Source organism: Gambusia affinis, linkage group LG03 (genome assembly GCF_019740435.1).
Source record: "Gambusia affinis linkage group LG03, SWU_Gaff_1.0, whole genome shotgun sequence".
Classification (NCBI taxonomy): domain Eukaryota; kingdom Metazoa; phylum Chordata; class Actinopteri; order Cyprinodontiformes; family Poeciliidae; genus Gambusia; species Gambusia affinis.
The window spans coordinates 26,599,275-26,619,919 of NC_057870.1; the positions used below are offsets into that span (position 1 = coordinate 26,599,275).

General features: G+C 36.9%; 1 protein-coding gene across 1 annotated transcript in view; it reads left to right on the top strand.

Annotated features, from left to right (window-relative positions):
• Nucleotides 1–20,645, top strand: part of cds1 (CDP-diacylglycerol synthase (phosphatidate cytidylyltransferase) 1) — a 25,271-nt gene continuing 4,626 nt past the window's right edge. The window contains exons 1-12 of the mRNA XM_044111516.1: nt 1–378; nt 7,212–7,369; nt 10,616–10,712; nt 10,922–11,019; nt 11,812–11,951; nt 13,070–13,128; nt 15,058–15,140; nt 15,358–15,445; nt 17,119–17,187; nt 18,193–18,345; nt 18,432–18,551; nt 20,325–20,428. Coding sequence (XP_043967451.1) covers nt 310–378; nt 7,212–7,369; nt 10,616–10,712; nt 10,922–11,019; nt 11,812–11,951; nt 13,070–13,128; nt 15,058–15,140; nt 15,358–15,445; nt 17,119–17,187; nt 18,193–18,345; nt 18,432–18,551; nt 20,325–20,428 — 1,238 coding nt within the window. The 5' untranslated portion in view covers nt 1–309. The remainder of the gene's footprint in view (nt 379–7,211; nt 7,370–10,615; nt 10,713–10,921; nt 11,020–11,811; nt 11,952–13,069; nt 13,129–15,057; nt 15,141–15,357; nt 15,446–17,118; nt 17,188–18,192; nt 18,346–18,431; nt 18,552–20,324; nt 20,429–20,645) is intronic.

Genomic DNA, 20,645 nt, shown 5'->3' on the forward strand with positions numbered 1-20,645 from the left:
AAGTGTTGTCCATGATTTCTCGGACTTCGCAGCAGTAAAAAAGGCAAAGCAGGGACTGCGGTGGTAAACAAACAGGTAGAGCAGCCGTTCCTCGTCCCGCGGAGCTGCGCTGTCGCACCGGTTGACTTTCAGGAAACTTGACCTTCTTCTCAGACCGTCTCTGAGGTCGAACTGGCTCTAAAAATCCCGGACTTCGGCTGTTAAAACTCCAAGGCTCGTCCCCGGTCCTCTTCCTCTCTCCCCGCCCTCCCTGCCCTCGGACTCGGCTTATGTGACACATTAACGTCCCGGGGGCGAGACGAGCGAAACATGACGGAGCTGAGGAAGCGAGGCGCCGGCGGAGGAGACCCCGACACCTCCGAGAACATCAGTGACAAGGTAAGGCGCACCTTTAGGGCATAAGGAGACGCCGGTATCACCGTGGATCCTCGCCCTGGAAACCAGTCCGGCTGGTTGTTGCTGGACTGCGGGGTTAGCCTGGCTGGTTAGCTGGTTAATCCAGCTTCAGCCGCAGATCGGTCATGGATACGGTTCCGACTGGGAGCAGTTCGAATGGAGATGATACCTTCATCTATGAGTCTTTATGAGCCGGACTCTTCAATGTCAGGCTGCTGACCAATAATAAATGTGTCATCCTAAAGTTTATTTCTGGATTAAACATTAAAGTATTTAAAGCACTTCTAAACATTGACTTTGTTGTCTCTAAGTGACTTTGTAAGTAATTTAAGCAGACCCTGTTAAGTATTTTTATACAGAAATACTGAAAATGCCAACTAGAAATAATTATTCCACCATCATTTTGACGCCCCTTTTAGCATGGCGCCCAAATCCCTCAATATAGTACATACCCACTTTTGTCCTTAGAGTCATCATCCATTTGAAGACCTGGTTGAGGTCACAAACACCTGTCCAATACAGAAAATGCCAACTACAAATAATTATTCTGGCATCATTTTGACACCCCTTCTAGCATGGCGCCCCTATACTTCACATATATATAATTTTTTTCTCGCCACTACCAGTGTGCCTATGGGCACCATCCGTGTAGGAGACCCTTTGGCGGTCACAAACACCTGTCCAATGCAGAAAATGCTAACTAGAAGTAATTATTCCACCATCTTTTTCAGCAGCAAGAACAGGCTATGACTCACTGTTGATTTATTTTGCCAAGAGTATTAAATGGCCATGTCCATGTCTGCATTTTAGGAAAAATCACTGGATGTTTGTTGTCCTTTTCACTATTAAAATAAACTAATTTCAAAGCAGAATCCTGGATGATTACTGTGTGTTGCGCCGTACATGTCCCATTGTAAGATGACAAATTATATATATATTTGATTTTAAAGGCTGGCATCAGTGAGAATGGACAACCCTGGTTTATAAAAGTCATTCTCAGTAGCTGTGTTGCCATTAAATATATTCACAAAACTTTGTCAGTATTCTGCTAATGTAAGAAGAACACAGTTGTAATGTTTCCATCATCCTAGTTGCAAAACATTCTATCAAAAACCCTTTTTTTCCAAATTGCAGTGTTTCCATTTAACAAATATATTCTTGATATCCCAAATTGGACAATTATTAGTGACTGAAGGTAGATGTGGTCTAAAACCTTTTGCACAGCAGCAAAATCACCTGCTTTAATAATGGGCTTCTCACAATAACACATTTTTCTGGATAATAAATTGTCCCAGAAATTATTGCAATAAAGAATATTGCCATTTTGAGACAAATTTAAACTTGTATAATAATAATAATAATAACATATTAATGAAAGTACACATTCTCGAATAAAAAAAAAACACTTTAATTTCTGAGAAAATTCTAAATCAGTGAAAATTATTTAGCCTGTTGTTTATTATGACTGTCCTACTTAATAGGTTTTGTGGCTCCTCCTCCTTTAATTACAGTAGAACTTCTATTTCAACTTCTGCAGCATCTGACTGCTTAGATGTGATGCATGCAGTGGTGTCAGGACGTGCCCTGATTAGGGTTTGTGGTGCAGCTCGTGGTGTTTAGTTATTTCCTTTTCTTGTGAAAGAGCTGCTGAGTAGAGGAAAGAAATGGTGCGATTGGGAGAAAATGAACACGATGGTTTTAATGTGTCTGGAGCTGTTTCTGACTGCTATGAGTCAACTCGACTCTGCTTGTGTTTGGGGCGTTAAACAATCGCTTTGCTTTAATTCACACCCTGTAGATAAATCCCAAACTGAGCTGAAGAAACGTCTCGGACATCTGCCGCAGACTTTATATGACAGCTGACCTTGGTGGGGTTTCTGCAGACCGGCTGGTTGGTCGCGATGTTCAACATTTTTTAATAACTCTGCAGTCTTTACAAGCTCTGTTTCAGAAACCTTAGGTTTTTTTGGCTGAAGTTGGGAGTGTTTATTTTTTCAAGATGGAAATATTAGACACCAAAAAACTAAAGTGATTTGTAAAATGTGGATTTGTGTGCATAAATGTACATTTTTGGTGAATTTCTTTTGGAAACGATGCACACGGTTCACTGGCTTTCTGTAGCCATTAATAAGCTTCTGCATGGGAGGATGAGAGCTGGATGTTTGAGTGTCTGGTTCAAACCTTTTTTAATTGAGATCAGGGCTCTCGGTCAAGTGCAAGACAAAGTTATTTATAGAAGTTAAAAACAGACATTTAGCCACTAGAGATGCACACAATCAAGTTAATCAACTAAAGAGAACTGATGAAGCAAATAATTATTAAAATGATGAGGAATTAAAAATGACAGAAATCAACAGAGTTTGGTAGTAACTAGTTGCATTCACTCAGTTACATTAATTTGAGTAACGTTTTTGAAAAATTTCCTTTTAGGACTATTTTTACTACTTTGCACTTCTTACTTTTGAGTCATTTTATTATGAAGTATTTCTTCTCTTACTTGAGTAAAATATCTGGATTTTCTACCCACTGAATGAAAAACAAACACGTTTGATCCAAAAATTTCCCAGATACACTGGTGTTTCTGTTAGTTTCAGACGTTTATATATATATATATATTTATATATATATATATATATTGCCTGATTTTGTTATTTTCGTTTAATATTTGTGAAAAAGTGCTACTTCCACTGGAAGATTATTTCACTTATAACATGGGAAAAATGTCTTGCTATAAGTGAAATAGTCTGCCAGTAGAATAAGTATTTTTGTTATAATGAATATTAAGGAATTATTGACTTAAAACAAGTTCCTATGTCCTATGCTGCTTAACTTACTCTTTAGTCAGTTTAGTTTTTTTTTTTTTTTTTTTTTTAATTGTGATAAGATATTTGCAGTAGAATCTGGACAAAAATACTTGGTAATATTTTGTTTTTGCAGTGTAAGCTAGTTACACTGCAAAATATTTCAATATTCGATTAATCAAAATTAATCCAATTAATCGTTTCAGGCTTAAAACCTTAAAATGCACTGCATCACTGTCATATGACCTGAAACAGATGGCAACAGATGGTACGGTAAATAAATATTGTCTGTATGTTTTTTATTGGCTTTCTGATTTTACAAGCGTATTTATGCTAAAACGCTGTTTATTTTTGACTTGATTTACAATGTTTTCATAAATAAAACTAAGCTTGAAAGACGATCCACCCAGGCGGTTTTGATTCTGCTGAACTCAGCTTAAAGTTTCAGACGGTGCACAGGGTAAAGCCGTGAATTAAAGAGACAATTGGTGCTTGAATGGCAGCCCACAGTTTCTATTGATCCATCTGTATCAATGAGCATTAAATTCCCACCTGGCTTTGTTTTCCTGCTGAAAGCTTTTTATTGCTTCACGCTGCAGTTTGTCAGAGGGAAAAAAATAATAAATCAGTGTTGTTGAAAACAGAGAAGCTCCTCTGAGGAAGTCGCACTTTCATTCAGGTGTTTGCTTGATTCTTCTTCTCCCTCCAGGATTAGAAAACTTGTGTAAACTGTGATTTGATCAGATTGGTTCTTTTAAAATCCCAACCGTTACAGGACAAACAGCATCATGAAGACCACAGTAGACAGAACAGAAAGGAGGTTTAAAACATATTGAGGTTCTAAAATATTAAAGGGAACCTATTGTGTACAATTCATAAATTTTCCCTCATTTTTTTTAACTTCCATTTGTGTTTCTACTGCTTCTAAAAACAGCCCAAGTCCTTAAAAAAAAAAACACACAAAATAACCACCCAACTGGTTTTTGGCAAGAAGTAAAAAAAAAATGTTGTGTCTGGAAAATGAGCTGTTTCAAAAATCTCTGGAATATAAATCAGCAGGCACTGTGCCGTTACCTAGCAACCCCAACAGAGTTCCACCCGTTACTTAGTGACCTGAGCTGAGTTCCAGTGAGTTTGGTAAGCTGGTTTTACTGTTATATGTGCTGTATAATGACTGCTTGAAAAGACAAGTGTTTTCTTGTCGACTTACCATCCAGAAACCATTTGCCGAGTGTAAACGTTGAGTCTGTGGATGTGGCCAGTAGCAGTTTATTTAGATTTAAAATGACTCCCTAAAACATCTCATTCTGAAAGGAACAGACTAAAATCTAATTTTCTAAGAATGATTCTGTACTAGAAATATTTGTGTGGCCCATAGACCTACCCTAACTTGTTTAAGGAAGCATAAAGGTCGCCTGTAAGCTGTGCACATCTTAGGCTGGTTTGAGAAACAAAAAAAATCATGTAATCTCTAAATATACAAAGCTGTCAGAAACATGCATGCATCTGTAATTAGATAGTTAATTACAGATGCATGCCACACCTTTCAGATTTCTGTTTGTATGTAATTATAGAAACGATGCATCATTTTCCTCCCAAACTTTGTGCACAATTTGAAGTTAATAAAATGACCTGAAACCATATTTAATATTCTCACTCTGAATTAGAACTATCTCATCCTTCTTATTTATTTATTTATTTATTTTAACATCCTGAAGCGATTTATTTCCTATTGTCAAAGCTCTAAGCGAGGTTAAAGGTCAATATATCCTCTGCTAGAACAGAGACATTTGTTCTCTGTCCCAGAGCTGCAGGGACAAAATGACATCATTCAGTTTCTGCAGCTCTGAGAGACGTGAAGAGGAAGACCGACGGATGAAGCCTTCCTACGAGTTCTGAGTTCTGTCAAAATAATCAATATGCCAATAAAATCAGTACTGCAAAAAAATATTATTTAAAGACACTATGCAGTACATTTGTTTGTTTCAGCGGCTTAGGACACATGCACATTTTTCTAGTCATTCTAGAAATTGTTCTCGCTTATTATGGGATTTTAATTACTCATATTTGTTTGTTTATGTTGCAAAACACCAAAAAAATTTGAAATATTTTTCGAGGTTTATTTGCTTAGCAGCTAAAATAACGTCCTCTGTTTGATTTGTAATTCAGTTTTGCATGAAAACGAGTTGTTTTTGGAAATCCGCCACACTCTACACCTGTCACAATAACAAATGTTGCTGGATGTTAAATTGTTCCAGAAATTATACCGATAAATGATATTTTTATTTTGAGACCATTTTTAAGTAATGATGGGATAATAATGCAAGAACACATTATCGATTCTAATGACCATTTAACACTGGAATATGTAATAAAATTCATTATTTTGAATATTACTGAATATCATGACTGGTTCTGGTTAGACTTTGGTTCACCATTGATGTTTTTCTAAAAACCAAACCAATCTTTAGTGTTTCTCTGTCAAATTTAGCAAAAGTATAGAGTTTTAGAGCAAAACAATCCTCAAAAGATGAAAAGATATACTTCCTATTCCTTTTCTTCTAAATTGAAATCCAGTTTCACCTCCTCTGTCTCTATTTTCACACCAACTACAGTAAGCCACACTGCACCCCGACTGCTTTCCCATTTTGTGAACTAATTACGTCTGTGGACTTAAAGCTCTGTAATTTAACCCTGATGACCCCGTTTAACCACACTTGGCAGCGTTTGAGTAGAAGAGCCCATAAAAGGTAAAAAAAAGGATGAGGAGGAACAGCAGAGAGTCTCTAGTTAAGAAAGGAAACGCAGCTCTGAAATGGAAGTGCAGCTGGTTCCTTTAGGGGGAAAATCTCCGGCTACCTCGTTAAGATCAATTAATGGTGTTGCCTCAAGAGCTCAATCAACGTTCTTAATAGATATTAACGCAAATGTGTGTTTAAGTCCCTACTAACTAACTGTTTCCAATATTGAATGTTTATTCAAAATTTACTATTTTATGAGTGAACGTTGCGAAAAATGTTTTGCAAAATACTAAACATTAAAAAACATCAGTGTATAACATGCAACTCTTCTTTATGTTTTGCATGGTCGGACGTCTTGTTTGTGATAAATAATCTTGGAGGCTTGGTGTTGCAAACGGAAACTTAAAATAAAAAATTTATATTTTTTTATTCTTTACTGGTGCAAATCTAGTAATATGTTCCTAAGATCTACTTCTCAGTCAAACGCTCCTGAGAATATTTGTAAATGGGATAATAGAAGAACATTATGATGAGCTGAAGGCGCAGTGTCTCTGGAAAAACGTCTTAAAGAGACAGAGGCTCAATTTCAAGGTGTCAAATTTCTAAATCATGTGAGATCAAAGAGTCAAAAATTGGCAAGAAAAATGTCAGAAATTTTTAGATTAATCTTTTTCTTTCTCTTTCTGGAAGAAACAAGAAAATTTCTGAGCCCCAAAAGTCGAACATTTTCAAGGACAAATTCAGAAGTATTGAGATTAAACTCGGAAATTTCATTTTCAAACATAAAAAATTTGAGTTTTGAAAAAGTTTTTGTTTTTTCAAAAGTTTTTTTTCTAGAACATTTGTGAGATTAATCTGAAAATTTTAGATTTTTTTTTTTTCTATCGCAGACTTTCGACTTTTGCAGCTCTGAAATTTCCACGTTTTTTCTTCTAGAAAATGTCTAAGCAGAAATGTACTTTTCTCTGTCTTTCTGTCTGCAATGGCACTAATGCTGGAGGTGACCATTGGTAACCTTGGAGACAATCATTACAAGCACAGATTGTCTTCTGTAGCAGTCAGTCTGCAAGTTAGATTGATTTCATTTGACAATTCTGGAAAATCAATTTTGCAACAAAATAATTTCTCCTTTTTAACTCAGGTACCTTCAATATTTACTTGATTTCATCTCTCACGTTTTTAAATGTTTTCTTGAGCTGCTAGCTCCTCATTATGAGTCGCTGTTTAACTATTTATCTGTTTGTTTGTTTGTTTGTTTGTTTTTTTCTGGCAGGAAGCCGATGGCGACGACAGGCTGGGCCTGCCAGGCGACACTGAGGGAGAATGTGACGTCGACTCCAAAACGGACACTCCAGATGTTCCCGCCTCCACAGCGGACACGGACAACACTCCAGAATGCCTGAACAAAGCTCTGGAGGGGCTTCCACCCAAGTACGTACTCGTCAAACGCAGATGTGCATCGAGTTCTGCAACACTGAAGGTTTTCTCGTATGGCTGGACAATAAATCAATAACAGTGTATATTTTGATTGAAATGAGATCAATATCAATAGATAATCAGAGGTAGAGGAAAGACTTTAACTGGCCAACCTGTCACTGTGAGGTAAGTCAGGTTGGTGGAATCAACTAACTCGCCCACATTTTGGTTACCTAGCAACAACCTGCTGGGTAACGAGCAGTTTCAAGTTCCCCCTACTTTGGTTACCTAGCAACTTTCTACTGCTAAGCAAGATTTAGCCTCATATCTGATTAAAGACAATGATGTGGAGTAAAAACTGTGAATAGAACAGCAAAGGTTATACCACCGTTTTGGTAGTATTTTAGATGTTTAACGCAAACAAAAAAAAATCAATAATTATTGACGTTGACTGATATGAAACACAAATGTTTTGCCCAGCCCTATTTTCTTGTGTTTGATACTTTCTGTTGTCACTGTTCTGTGAAGCCACACACAAAGACGGCTGATAATTGGCATTTTTCTTAACCAAACCTCTGCCTTCTTCACTGTTCTTTGTCTTTCCTGGAACGTTTTCAAACTGCTGCAGTCGGTTATTTCACATGAGAATTGATGGCAGCTTTTATCAGAGAGATCTCTGATAAACCAGGCCTGACTGCAGCTAAAGTTAAATTTGCATGGATGTGTTATCTTTAGAGACAACACCAAGTCTCACAGCAAGCAGAAAGAGATCTCAGTTTGTAAGTTGGTCAATAGTCACAGTTGTTTTTTTATTTCAACATAAAAAAGGCCATTTACTGAAAAAAACCAACATATTTTATTTCAAGCCAAAAGTGAACATATATAAATTTATAAATATTTTACTTTTCAGATAAAAACATCCTTGTCTGTAAATGTGTTTTAGCCAACACTCCTCAAGCTGCATAGTTTTAGCTTCTCTTGGTTCAGATTTACTGAAGAAATGCTACGTTATTGCATTGTAGGCAATAAAATATGTATGTTCTTAATTAAAAGGAAATGTAATTACTTGTTTATTTATCTTTTAATATATGTCTAATATTGTATAAAAAGGCCTAAGTGGATAAGTAAAAATTCTGTAGATTCCAGCTTCATATTTTTAAAGGCCATTTTAAAAATCTTATTAATCGGCAGAATAACTGATTAATCGAGTGCTGAGTAACTGATCAAATTATCAATCATTTAATGTTTAAAAATGACACCATCAGATGGACCAAAATATAAATTTAAGTGGAAATTTTGGTACTTTAAGGACAGAAATGAAAATAATGCATATAAATAACAAAACACAGAATCAGGCAAATCAGTTTCTTTCAATGAAAAACGGATGAAACTTTAACAGAAACAGCAGCTCTGTGTGTGTGTCTGTCTGCTGAAGTTTTGTTAAAACATGTCTGTTTTTCATTCAGTGGGTAGAAAATCCAGAAATTTTACTCAACTTACAGTAGAAATACTTCAAAATAAAATTGAGTAAATAAAAAAATCTACTCAAATTTAAAAATGTGAGTAAATTCTTTAATTTGCTCACATTTTTAAAAAGTACAACGTAGTAAAAATACTCCTAAAAGTAAATTTAATTTCACAAAGTTACTTTAGTACATGTAATTGAGTAAATGTAACTAGTTACTGCCCAACTCCGGTTGAATCCAACTAATCTTTTCTTCTACTTGGTCAGTTAGAATCACCAAAATTATCGATATTTGCTAAATGGCTGAAAATTCAACCAGAACATTTTTTAGAGATTTTTTGTGTGGCATTTTTGCATATTTGTTTGGATTGTTTCATTTTATTCAATATTTATTGTTCCTAATGGCTTCACATGGTCATTCAGTCGCTTCAGGAGAAGCAGAAATGTCAGTTTGTCCCAGACAACGAGTTTGTTTTGTTTCGCTGGAGCCTGACGGAGATAAACATAGGAAGAAAGATAAGAGTCTGACAAGTTAAACGCATAAGGCTGCAGAGATATCGACGCTATCGAGTGGAAAAGTCCTCGACAATGGGCTGTTTTGTTGTACGGTGGAGGAGCGGAGGGTGTGACCGCTGGATGACTAGCAGGTCACGGTGCTTAAAGGTTCATCAAGCCAAAGGGCGCCACTGCAGGGAGAGAGAGAGAGAAGAGCACAAAGCTGGAGTTAGATTAGATTTCAGTGATCATTGGGACGTCGATGGATTGAAACGAAAGATGAATGACGCAGCAGAGGAGGGATGAATGGATTTGGAGGTGAAGACTGCAGGAGAGAGAGTTCATGAGGACTCAGTGAGCAGTGGGAGCGTTTCTCATGATGCAGCAGTTTCTCTTCTCCATTCACGCAGCAGACGGCCGCCTCAGTTTGGCTCCTGTGAGGTCACTTCCTGTGTTTTGATTTGCAGTGAAAGGTGTCGCCTCAGAGATACACACATGGCACAGTGTTGTAGAAATATGAAGCTTTTCCCCAGTAAGCACACGTTGGAAATGCGTTACATTACACAGGGATGTGGAAAAGACAGTTTTATTGAAGAGGAAAACGGCTACTGAATTTAAAAAAATAAAAAAATTTTCCCTCCCAGGTTTCTGACTTTAACATCAATTTGTCTGTTTCTCAAAATTCTAACTTTAATATCAGATTTCTGACTTTTTTCCCTCAAATTTGAGTTTTTAATTGTGATTTTTTTTCCCCCTCATATTTTTCTCTTCAATCTGAAATCTCTCTTTAATCTCAGATTTTTCTTTAGTCTCAGTTTCAGACATTTTCTTAGAATTGTAATTTTTTTTTTCTCCCAGATTTCTGAGTTTTCTTCTCAAAAATCTTATTTTGTTTTTTTCCCTCACAATTCTGAGGAAAAAAGTCTGAGTCGTCCTGTGTTTGTAATTTAAAAAACATATATATATATAAATTGAATGTTTCACATCATATTGTTTGAGAAAGAAAACTAGAGTAAATAGAAAATTCAGTTTTAAAGTAGTAGAGATTGGGTTTGATTAATAATTACCTGTTATTAATCACCTTTGGCAGGATAAATTTTGATCTATTGATCTATCCTTATATTTCTTTATCTCAGATGACATTAATATTTTCCCCCCTTCTATTTAAATATTCTGCTAATCATGATCCTCTGTTGAAATGAGAATTTGATGGTTCTTCTGTTGATCGTTGATTTATAACCTTGTGATAAATCTGATATAACAGCCATGCATTTTCTCTAAAAGCTTCTAATTCTTCACAGATGGAGGAACTACTGGATACGAGGACTCCTGTCCATTTGCATGATTTCGGGGTTTTCCCTTATGATCTATATGGGACCCATCATGCTTATCTTTGTGGTAAGTTGCAGTGAATCACACAGGAGGCATAAAACTTTAATTTAAAAAACCCTCTTGCGGTTGCTGTGTGTATAAGTTGAAAGTTTGGAGTTACTAAAAGCTGTTGGAAGAATTTAACATAAACTCTGCCTCTTGAAATAATAAGAGTTTCAACTTCAATAAACTTTAATTTTCTGTTTTTTTGACTCTCCTCTGTGCTTGTGCTCCAGGTCATGGGTGTGCAAATCAAGTGTTTCCAGGAGATAATCACCATCGGCTACAGTGTTTATCATTCCTATGAGCTGCCTTGGTTCAGGACTCTCAGTTGGTGAGGAAAATCGATTAAACAGCAGCTTCATCTTATGAACACAAAGTTATGCTGCAGTTTTTCAATGTGTCTCATGAAATTTCACTTTGTTCTAAAATATTCTTAGAGAGTAATATTCTCTTAAATAGGACAAGTTTTCCGCAGTTTGTTTTTATATTTGATCAAGGTAGTCAACATACATTGATGTGTGATCAAGGTGTCTAACCTTTTCCTGGAACTGTAAAAGTGGAAAATAAATTTCAACCAAACCTTTCCCCAGTCAGAAATAGCTGCAACTACGAGATAAAAATCTCCAACGCAAACATGCTCTAAATTTGATGTTTCTGTCAAATTTTGAGCAAAAAATTTTGTTTCCTTTTATAAATCACGCAGACGTACTAAACAGGAAATAAATAATGATTCCCAGTCTACTGTTTACTATCTAAACAGTATCAATTACAGGTTGTGAGATTTGCATATTTTGGTGTGTGTGTGTGTGTGCGTGTGTGTGTGTGTGCAGCATCCCCACCCTGCTGCTGATGTTGACACTTTGCATACACACCCACACAATGCAAAGATCAGAGCAAAGATCAGAGCAAAGATCACTGCCATGCTGGAAGTAAATGAACACTTTTTTTTTCTACCAAGGCCACCACACACACACACACACACACACACGCACACACACGCACACACACGCACACACACACACACAGACTACACTCCGTGTGTGTGTCAATGTGCAGCAGGTCAAAACAGAAACCCAGTAACCCAAACAATAGCTTAGCACCAGAACTGTGCTTTCTGCCTCAGGTACTTCCTGATTTGTGTCAACTACTTCTTCTATGGTGAAACGCTGGCGGATTACTTTGGGGCTTTGGTGCGGAGGGAGGAGCCTCTGCAGTTCCTGTCTCGCTATCACCGCTTCATTTCTTTCACTTTGTACCTTGCAGGTGAGTCGCCTTTAGTATCTTGGAATAACAACATATGACCTTTGACCCCTTTGAATCAGATTCCACCCTCAAACTGTGTTGGTTTTGTGAAGAAAAAAGCAAAAAAATCCCTTTAGGAAACTTGGAGCATAAACTCTGATTTACAGTCATGTGAGCTCATTCATATCCTCCTTTTACTTTTTTTGTTTTTGAACTTTCATTTGCTGGTTGGACAGTTTATTGATTTTATAAGAGCTCACATGCAGCACCCTCTGAAATTATGAGCACTGCTGGTGAAGATGCATTCAAAAAACCTTAAACTAAATTATATTCCAGGGTTTCCCCCAATAAACTGGCTGAGCCCGTTTGTAGGGGCGCTAGGTCGATCCACCAGTTGACCCGTTGTGTTTTTGACCTGAGTGAAGTTGCCCCTCAAATCTTCTTCAGATCTAACAAAATTGGTGTCAAATATTTGTGCAGCAAACATTTTTAATTGTACAGCTATTGTTTTAAAGATATTAATAAAAGAGTTTCCAGAGGTCACCATCAATATCTTCAAAGCAAAAGCACCACAAACATTTTTTTTGTTATAAAAACACAACTGAGTTGACTGACACCAAATTTGATTGACTTTGTAAATGTGAGCAGGGAGCTTGTTGACCTTTGATGACCTCTGGAATCTTTTTAAAATTATGGCAGCACAAATGAAAATTTTTGCTGCGCAGATTGATCAACACCGATTTTGTCTGATTTGGAGAAGGTGTGTGGGGGCGTATTGACCTTTGACCTTTCATAAATATCTTGAAAGCAAAAGCAGCACAAATAAAAATTTTTGCTGCATAACTGTAGCAGAGTTTTGTCTGATTCGAAGGGCACATTTACGTATATATTTATAATAATATGTATTAAAGGTCATCAGACGCAAAAAAGATGCATTAGCAGCTCTTTATAGCGCGTGCGTTGCAGGTTTAATTGAGGTATTGTGTAGTCATCGTAACTTTTATTACGTCAGTGAACATTTGAAGTTGTTTAATCAAGTGCATGGTTCACACTGCTCCCTACAGCACAGAGCAGACTATTGTTTAATCTACTGTACACTGCTGAGTAAAACTGACAGCATGTTGTTTACTCTTTCACAGGTTTCTGCATGTTTGTGCTGAGTTTAGTGAAGAAACATTACCGCCTGCAGTTTTACATGGTGTGTATCAACAAAGTAACCATCTCCTCTCCTTCACTGTGTTGAACCTTCTGTCCATCCTCTTTGTCTGTTCTCCACTTTTCATGATGTCAAACTGAGAAGACTTTAATTTGGACTGATTTTACTTATGCACTAGTCAAGTTATTTTGGCCTGTAAGGCATTTAAAGCAGAATACATTACAACAATAATGCAACTTAAACACTGAATTTCTGCAGTTAACAGTGGGCTGTAATAAAACTAGCTGGATACTTGGCTCTTCTAATGCTGTTCTTGGCAGAATTGGTCTTCATTTAATCGGTTTTCTGGCACCACCCGGCTTTTAAACATAGTCTGCTATGTAGTCCGCAGAGTTTAGGTTGGGGTTTTGAAAAGGCCTTTCCTGAAGCTTAATATTATGAGGAAATATTTATGTTGCAACATGCAGGATCCTGCTGGATGACGATGACTACCATTAGCTTTAGCTGTTGTCAACATAACGCGCTAAATCTTAAATGTACACTTCATATATAGAAGAAAAGGGGATGCAGTTGTCAACATAACTAATTGTCAACATAACTAATTAGATAACGAAATTCCAGAGTATCACATTTCACAAGTCAAGAAAAAGTTTTAATTAAAAAGAAAAGTTAGCGAGAGAGAATGAATTAGGTCATTTATGTTAGCTTGACAACCTTAACATGTAGACGTGCTGTAGAATTTGTTGTGTTTCAGTTCAGCTAAAATAAAAAAAATAATAACAAAAAAGCAACCCACACACAACTCCCTGACAGATTAACAGTGGAGCAGGTGGTTAAATTAGTTTATCAACCTACGCTGTGTCGTCTGAACGCAACGTGTGTTCAGACAATAACGCTGCACAATAATCACTGCACAAGGTCATAAAATAACAATATAAATGGTACTAAATGCCAAACCTCTGCTTTGTATTCACTAATGCCAAGGTTAGTTATTTTTCAATGCGAACACAGCTGGTTCTGACGTTAGAAAAGTCAGAACCAGCTGACTTCAGTGGAAAGTTTAAGACTATCTGGGAGTTTGACTGTCTGTGAGTTGAAACCGGATAATGAAGAGCATCAATTCTGCCGAAAAATAGGGATTTAAAATCCAGAATTTTGCTGTACACTGCAAAAACACAATCTTAAATTATAGCATACACTGCAAAAAAACAAAATATTAACAAGTATTTTTGGTCTAGTTTCTAGTGTAAATAAATATACTTGAAATAAGGCAAATCTGACTTATAAGTATTGTCTCAGCAAGACAGAGAACCTTGTTTTGAGTCAATAATTACTTAATATTGGTGAGAAAATTCTTGTTCTATTATTATTTCACTTATAACATGGAAAAATAAAATAATCTGCCTATTCAACTAGTAGTTTTTAATCAATATTAAGAAATTATTAACTTTAAACAAGCTGAAAAGTTGCTTGTAATTTAGTTTGAGCTTATTTCAAGTGGTAAGATTGTGTGTTTTTGCAGTGCATGTTTTAAGTAAATTCAAACTTGTGTGCTCAGTTTCTCTTTTTTTTTCCCCTGAATGTTGCATAATTGTTCCACTCCGAAAATAGAAAATCTGACATCACTCACTTAAAAACCCCAAATTAAGAACTCCTTCATGCTGATCATGTGCCTGGAGTTGAATATTTTCAGAAAATGACTAATTCTTGCTCCTGTATTGTACTGCATTCATCATGCTGCAGTATTGCAGTTTGATTTGGTTCTTGTTCGCATGCATCCTCCTAAATTTCCAGTGTGAACTCTGTTGCCCATCTGCGTGTCTCTCTTCATTTTGATGTTCCTCCCTCCGTCAGCATCATTCACCTGTGTGGACTCCATTTATTTCCGACACCAGCTCACTTCTGAACGGGCACAACAGCATTCCAGTGCAGTGAAACTATGGTGTTTGTCTTTTGTGTTTGCCATTCCAGTTTGCTTGGACCCATGTGACCCTGTTGATTGTGGTAACTCAGTCCCACCTTGTCATTCAGAACCTGTTTGAAGGAATGATCTGGTAAGCAGGACACAGACAGTCATGATGTGCCTTCACTAGTGCTGTGGTGCTCTTTTTTGTGTGTCCTGTAGCAGCAATAACCAAATAGAAACTGATTTTAATTAACTGAATAATTTAAATAGAATAAATGTTAGCTCATTAGGATTCAGAACAGTCTTGTTTTTGGTTGTTGTGACTTCAACTACCGCTCACCATAGCTGAAATTCCTGCTTTCTAGGTACATTGTTCCGATTTCCATTGTGATCTGCAACGACATCATGGCGTATCTGTTTGGATTCTTCTTTGGGAGAACTCCTCTTATCAAGGTAAAGGAAGGTTTTTTTCTTTTAAATGCAAGTTGCAGCTGATTTCTGCGTGAAATCTCTTTTATACTCAATACAAAGTCTTATTGATTTTTGGTAAGACATCTTGGCACACTTGAAATAAGACAAAAGTAAGTTTTCCTCAAGAAATATGAGCTTGAGCTTTATTTTAATAAAGCTATGAGCTTTATTCCATGTTTTATGTAATAAAACATGGAATTGTTTTATGTCAACAATTCCATGAATTTTTTTTCAGTCTTGTTTCAGATCTTCTGTGAAATCTCTGTCCTGTTATTGACCTCGTTTGGCCCCAGTTGTCCAACAGGTGGCCTCATATTTCACTGATTTAGCGCGAGCCACAACAACAAGACTTTTGTCTGTGGATTCTCCATGAAACCAGCGTAACACTTCAGTAGGCTTACTAAGCTCAGCTTATGACTGGCAGCTGCAGGTGGTAAATCGTTGGTTTTAACGTCTGACTCGTGGTGCTTAAGTCTAAGCTCAAGACTTTTTATTTCGGCCAGAGTTTTATTACCATGGAGCATAGTGGCATTTTCTCATTTCTTTGTTTCTTGTTGGATTCAGTTGGTCTATTTTTCTTGTGATGTGACTTTGACTATAAAGTGCTTTGGTCACCTTCGTTGATTGGTATTAAGACTTTAAGGTTAGGGTGTCTGAAGACTAAAAACCGATTGCCTTCGGTTCTTGACTGATCATGAATCTAAGCTGCTTATCTTGTACTTCCTTAAACTTGGTGTTAATGGAAGTTCATAGGGTTAAATCAATGACTTCAAGGTTTTCAAATCCTGTGTCAAATTATTTTGGCTTCCATTTGATAAATGTTTATGCTGATATGCTGCGTTTGGTTTCCTCCAGCTTTGCGTCATGACCAAACGTCTACACTCTGGTTTTATCTGCCCAAAGAGCATTTTTCCTTCAGTTTTGTGATTTGCTCAGGGTGAATTCAGATAGTATGCTTTATTCAAACTCTTGATCGTTTAGTTAGAAAGATACAAAAAAATCCTGCAAGGGCTAAAATCTGACGCCACACCATTTTGTTTACATTTTTGTTGTTTTAAGAAGGAAGTTGTGTCTTCAGGGGTTTTTAAATGCAGCTGCAACAATAAATATCAAGACAGGAACAGTAATGTTAGTAATATTAATAATAAGATAGTATTCAGTGCAAAGTAGCCTACATCTTCTTCGATGGTGGGAGTAACGGACCTGGATAATGGATCGGGGGGCGCTGGCCCAAAAAGGTTAATCAAGCCAAGTCTGCAACTTTGAAAAACTAAGTCATGCTACTCTATTATTTTAGAGAAAAGACACTCTCTGAAAAGGCAAGCTTTGCGTTTTAGGTTAGGTTAGATCCCGTCTCTCCTTTTAAATTTCTTTCAAACCAAATCTGGTTTTAGTGAAGACACGCTAGAAAGTCTTCATGAAAATCTTGTCTTTTTGTCCTCAACTTCTTTAAAGAGATTTTAAGTAGTTAAAATGAAACAGAAGTCAGTTTTTGTGTGTTGGTGGGATTTTATCTGCTTGTTAACACTGAGTCAGATCAAAGTACTGTGTGAAAAATCGATTGCTCTCGAATCACAAGGAGTTTATTGATGGTGGCGCCAAGTGGATAAAAACGTTGTTGACGCTGGAAACAACTTTTCACTTCCTCTTCTCAGCTCTCGCCCAAGAAGACGTGGGAGGGCTTCATTGGGGGATTCTTCTCCACGGTGGTTTTTGGCTTCATTGTGAGTAATTAATTTTTCACAGCTTTATCACACGCTCAGCATTTCCCCCTGAATGGTTTCCAAGAACCCATAGAAGGGTGAAGAAGCAAATAAATGCTACATCTCTTGTCCTGGAAGACATTAAATCTGCGATTGGCTTTGGAAAACTCTAGAAGCAACCCATGATGCTCGTAACACAGTTTGAGAACCATGGGAATATGAAATAAAGTGATCTGGCCATTGCTTCACCATGCAGCATTGCACTTAAATCAAATTAAGACTTAAATATGTAAAAAAGAACCAAACTGTTCTGTTTTTATCTCTGCTGACTGCGTAGATAAAAATCTACTTTATTGTTGTATTTATTGACAGATTCATATTCTTGTGGCAACTATTGAGGGGTTTTTCACACTGAGGATGTCCACACGTCCTTAAAAAGTCTTAAATTCATGCATCTAAAGAATTAAGGCCTTAAATTGTCTTAAAGTCTTTTGAAAAAGGTAAGATGGCCTTAAATAAGTTAGTCTTAAAATTCCTTATATATAATGTTTTTATCCCTGAATTTTATTTAAAATGGATTTAAAAGGTCTTAAAAATTCTTAAGTTTGACTTGTAATAATCTATGCAGATAACCTGCATAGATTAATATTTGGTTTAGGACTGAGATTAAACCTCAGAAAAGCAACTTTTCCAGAAGTTATTAGTGCAACATCTCTGTTTCCTCATATCACTGACTAGGGCTGCCCCAATCAGCAATAAATCAATTAATCACATGATAAATTAAAACAAGCTCGATTATTTGAATTTGGATGATTTATTGTTTCTCTCTTTTCTGTCTACCAAAAACTAGATGATAAAAGTCTCCAGTCTGGTGCTTTGGGCTCTACTAGTCCTTTATTGAAGGACAATTTTGTTTGTATTATCTGAAAATATGATCATTTATTGCTATAAGTTCTGGGACAGTTTATCATCAGCACAATTTACCATGACAGGCCCATCACTCACGTGTTTCTTTCTCCCCCTCAGCTGGCCTACCTCCTGTCGCAGTTCCAGTACTTTGTGTGTCCGGTGGAGTTCAACAGTGAGACCAACAGGTTCACGGTGGAATGTGAACCCCCTGATCTGTTTGTCATGCAGGAGTACACCCTCCCTGCGGCGCTGCAGAACACACTCAGTTGGGTGAGACTCGCTCTTAGTCCACACTATTATTCAAGGATATCCTGAATGAAATCATAAAATCGTGTTTTTTTTTGTTTCCATTTCAGAAAACAGTGAATCTTTACCCCTTCCAGATCCACAGCATCTTCCTGTCGTCCTTCGCCTCCCTCATCGGGCCGTTCGGCGGCTTCTTTGCTAGCGGCTTCAAGCGGGCGTTCAAAATCAAAGTAAGGAACATGAAGCTTTATTTGGCTTCCCCAGTTCTTCTGAGAATCCGTCTTTGAGATTTATTATCAATAAAAGCTTGTGTAGACAGACTAATCAAGCTTACTTGTGTAGCATATTTCAGTTTTACATCATGAAAACACAAAATTACAAACTTATGAAGAAAACGCCACACAGTCAACAATTTAACAAGCATTACATTTGAAGAGTGAAAAGGGTTTTATTTATTATGTTTCAAAATCGACTCCACACAGGAGGGTTTTTAGTCTGGATTTAAAGGAACTCAGGGTTTCGGCTGTTTTGCAGTTTTCTAGAAGCTTGTTCAAGGTTTGTGGTGCATAGAAGCTGAATGTTGCTTCTCCATGTTTGGGTCTGGTTCTGGGGATGCAGAGCAGAACCAGAACTGAGAGGTCTGGAAGGTTGAAACAACAACAGCAGATCTTGAAGCCGTTCAGTTAACAGCAGCGTTTTAACGTCTATTCTCTGAGGTACAGGAAGAACTGGAGGAATGTTCTGTCTGGTCTGGATCAGCTGCAGCTGGAGGATTTTTTATTTTTTTTTAAGGCAGACCTGATTTTACTGACTGGTTCTTATATTTACATGTTGAATGTAGATGTTAAACTTTCTGGTGTCTTTCTGTGAATCCTTCCTGACTCGAGGTGAGCCGTTGCAGGATTCGGTTGTGCTGCTTCAGCTGAGGTTTTATTTAAAGACTCTGTTTGCTCAGCAGAGGTTTTGACCGATCATTCAGAAAACAGCACAGATTCTCTGCTGTGGTTTGTCGAGATAAAACTGCGCCACCTGCTGTCAGGCCTGCGTCATCGCCTCATCTAAGAATCTAATTATACAGGAAAAAGCATTTGATTAATCACTCATATTGCTGTCGGTCTTTGCAGAATATCTCCATCTTTGGTAAATAAGGCAATAAAACATGATAATTTTCCTAAATCCCTTTTAAACTATTTATAATCTTGTGAAAAAAGTATTTTCCCCTCATAGATTGTTTTACCTAGACGGTCCTTGAATAAATTTACATTTTAATCAGATGTTTGCAAAGTGTTTGATATGCAAACTACGCAGTTTTTTTTATAAAGTACAATCTAACATTTGATTAATTGGCTAGATTTGGAAAGTGTTATAATAAATATATACACCTAATTTTTTCTCTCATTGTCTGAAGTTAAATAAAACTAAACTTTTCTTGTTTTAGATAAGTTAGAATTACCAAAATAATTTTGTTAGTGAAACACACTTGGTCACACCCAGCCATTATCCATTAAAAATTATCCTTATTGTTGCTGGAAGTGAAATAAAATTATTTTATAGAGCACCAAAATAGAAAACAATTGACCCAATAAGTTAAATCACTGTAAACATTAAGTCAAAAGTCTGTTGATATTGAAATATTGTTTCATTTATTATTGTGGTGCAGGAAAATGGTAAAGAATTCACAATAATATTATTTTTGTGTTTTTAATTGGGGAGAAATGACAAATTTTGGCCCCTGAGGACTTTCAGCTGAGGGTTTTGGCACCTCTGGTTTTAAAGCATTTTCTGACTCTGGGACTTCAGTGAACCGTAGTGAGAACCGAGTCCAAATCTAACCTAAACCTTCATTTCCAGAGTGCCTGAATTAAAACAGTTCTCCAAACTTTTACAACTTTGTGGAGTTAATCTTGCAGTCATAAACTTTTCTTTCTGAACCTGTTGTATGAAGGTCATGGAAAATTATATGGAGAATCATGGAAAAGTCATGGAATGCTCTGTTCTCTCAGGATTTCGCCAACACCATTCCGGGCCACGGCGGCATCATGGACCGCTTCGACTGTCAGTACCTGATGGCAACTTTCACTCACGTCTACATTGCCAGCTTCGTCAGGTAGGCAACAAGGAAGCACTCAGCAAACTCTGATCGCTGATCAGTTGGATTAAAATGTCTTTAAGTAGGAAATAAATATGAATGAGTAAATAAAATGTGGCCCAACTTGCTGAGTGACGGATTGAAATGGATGAGTTGCTGCTGGGTTTCTTTACTTCCTCCCTTTTCTTAAATCCTTTGTTCTTTCTTCTTTTGGGATTTCCTTCTTCCTTTCTTT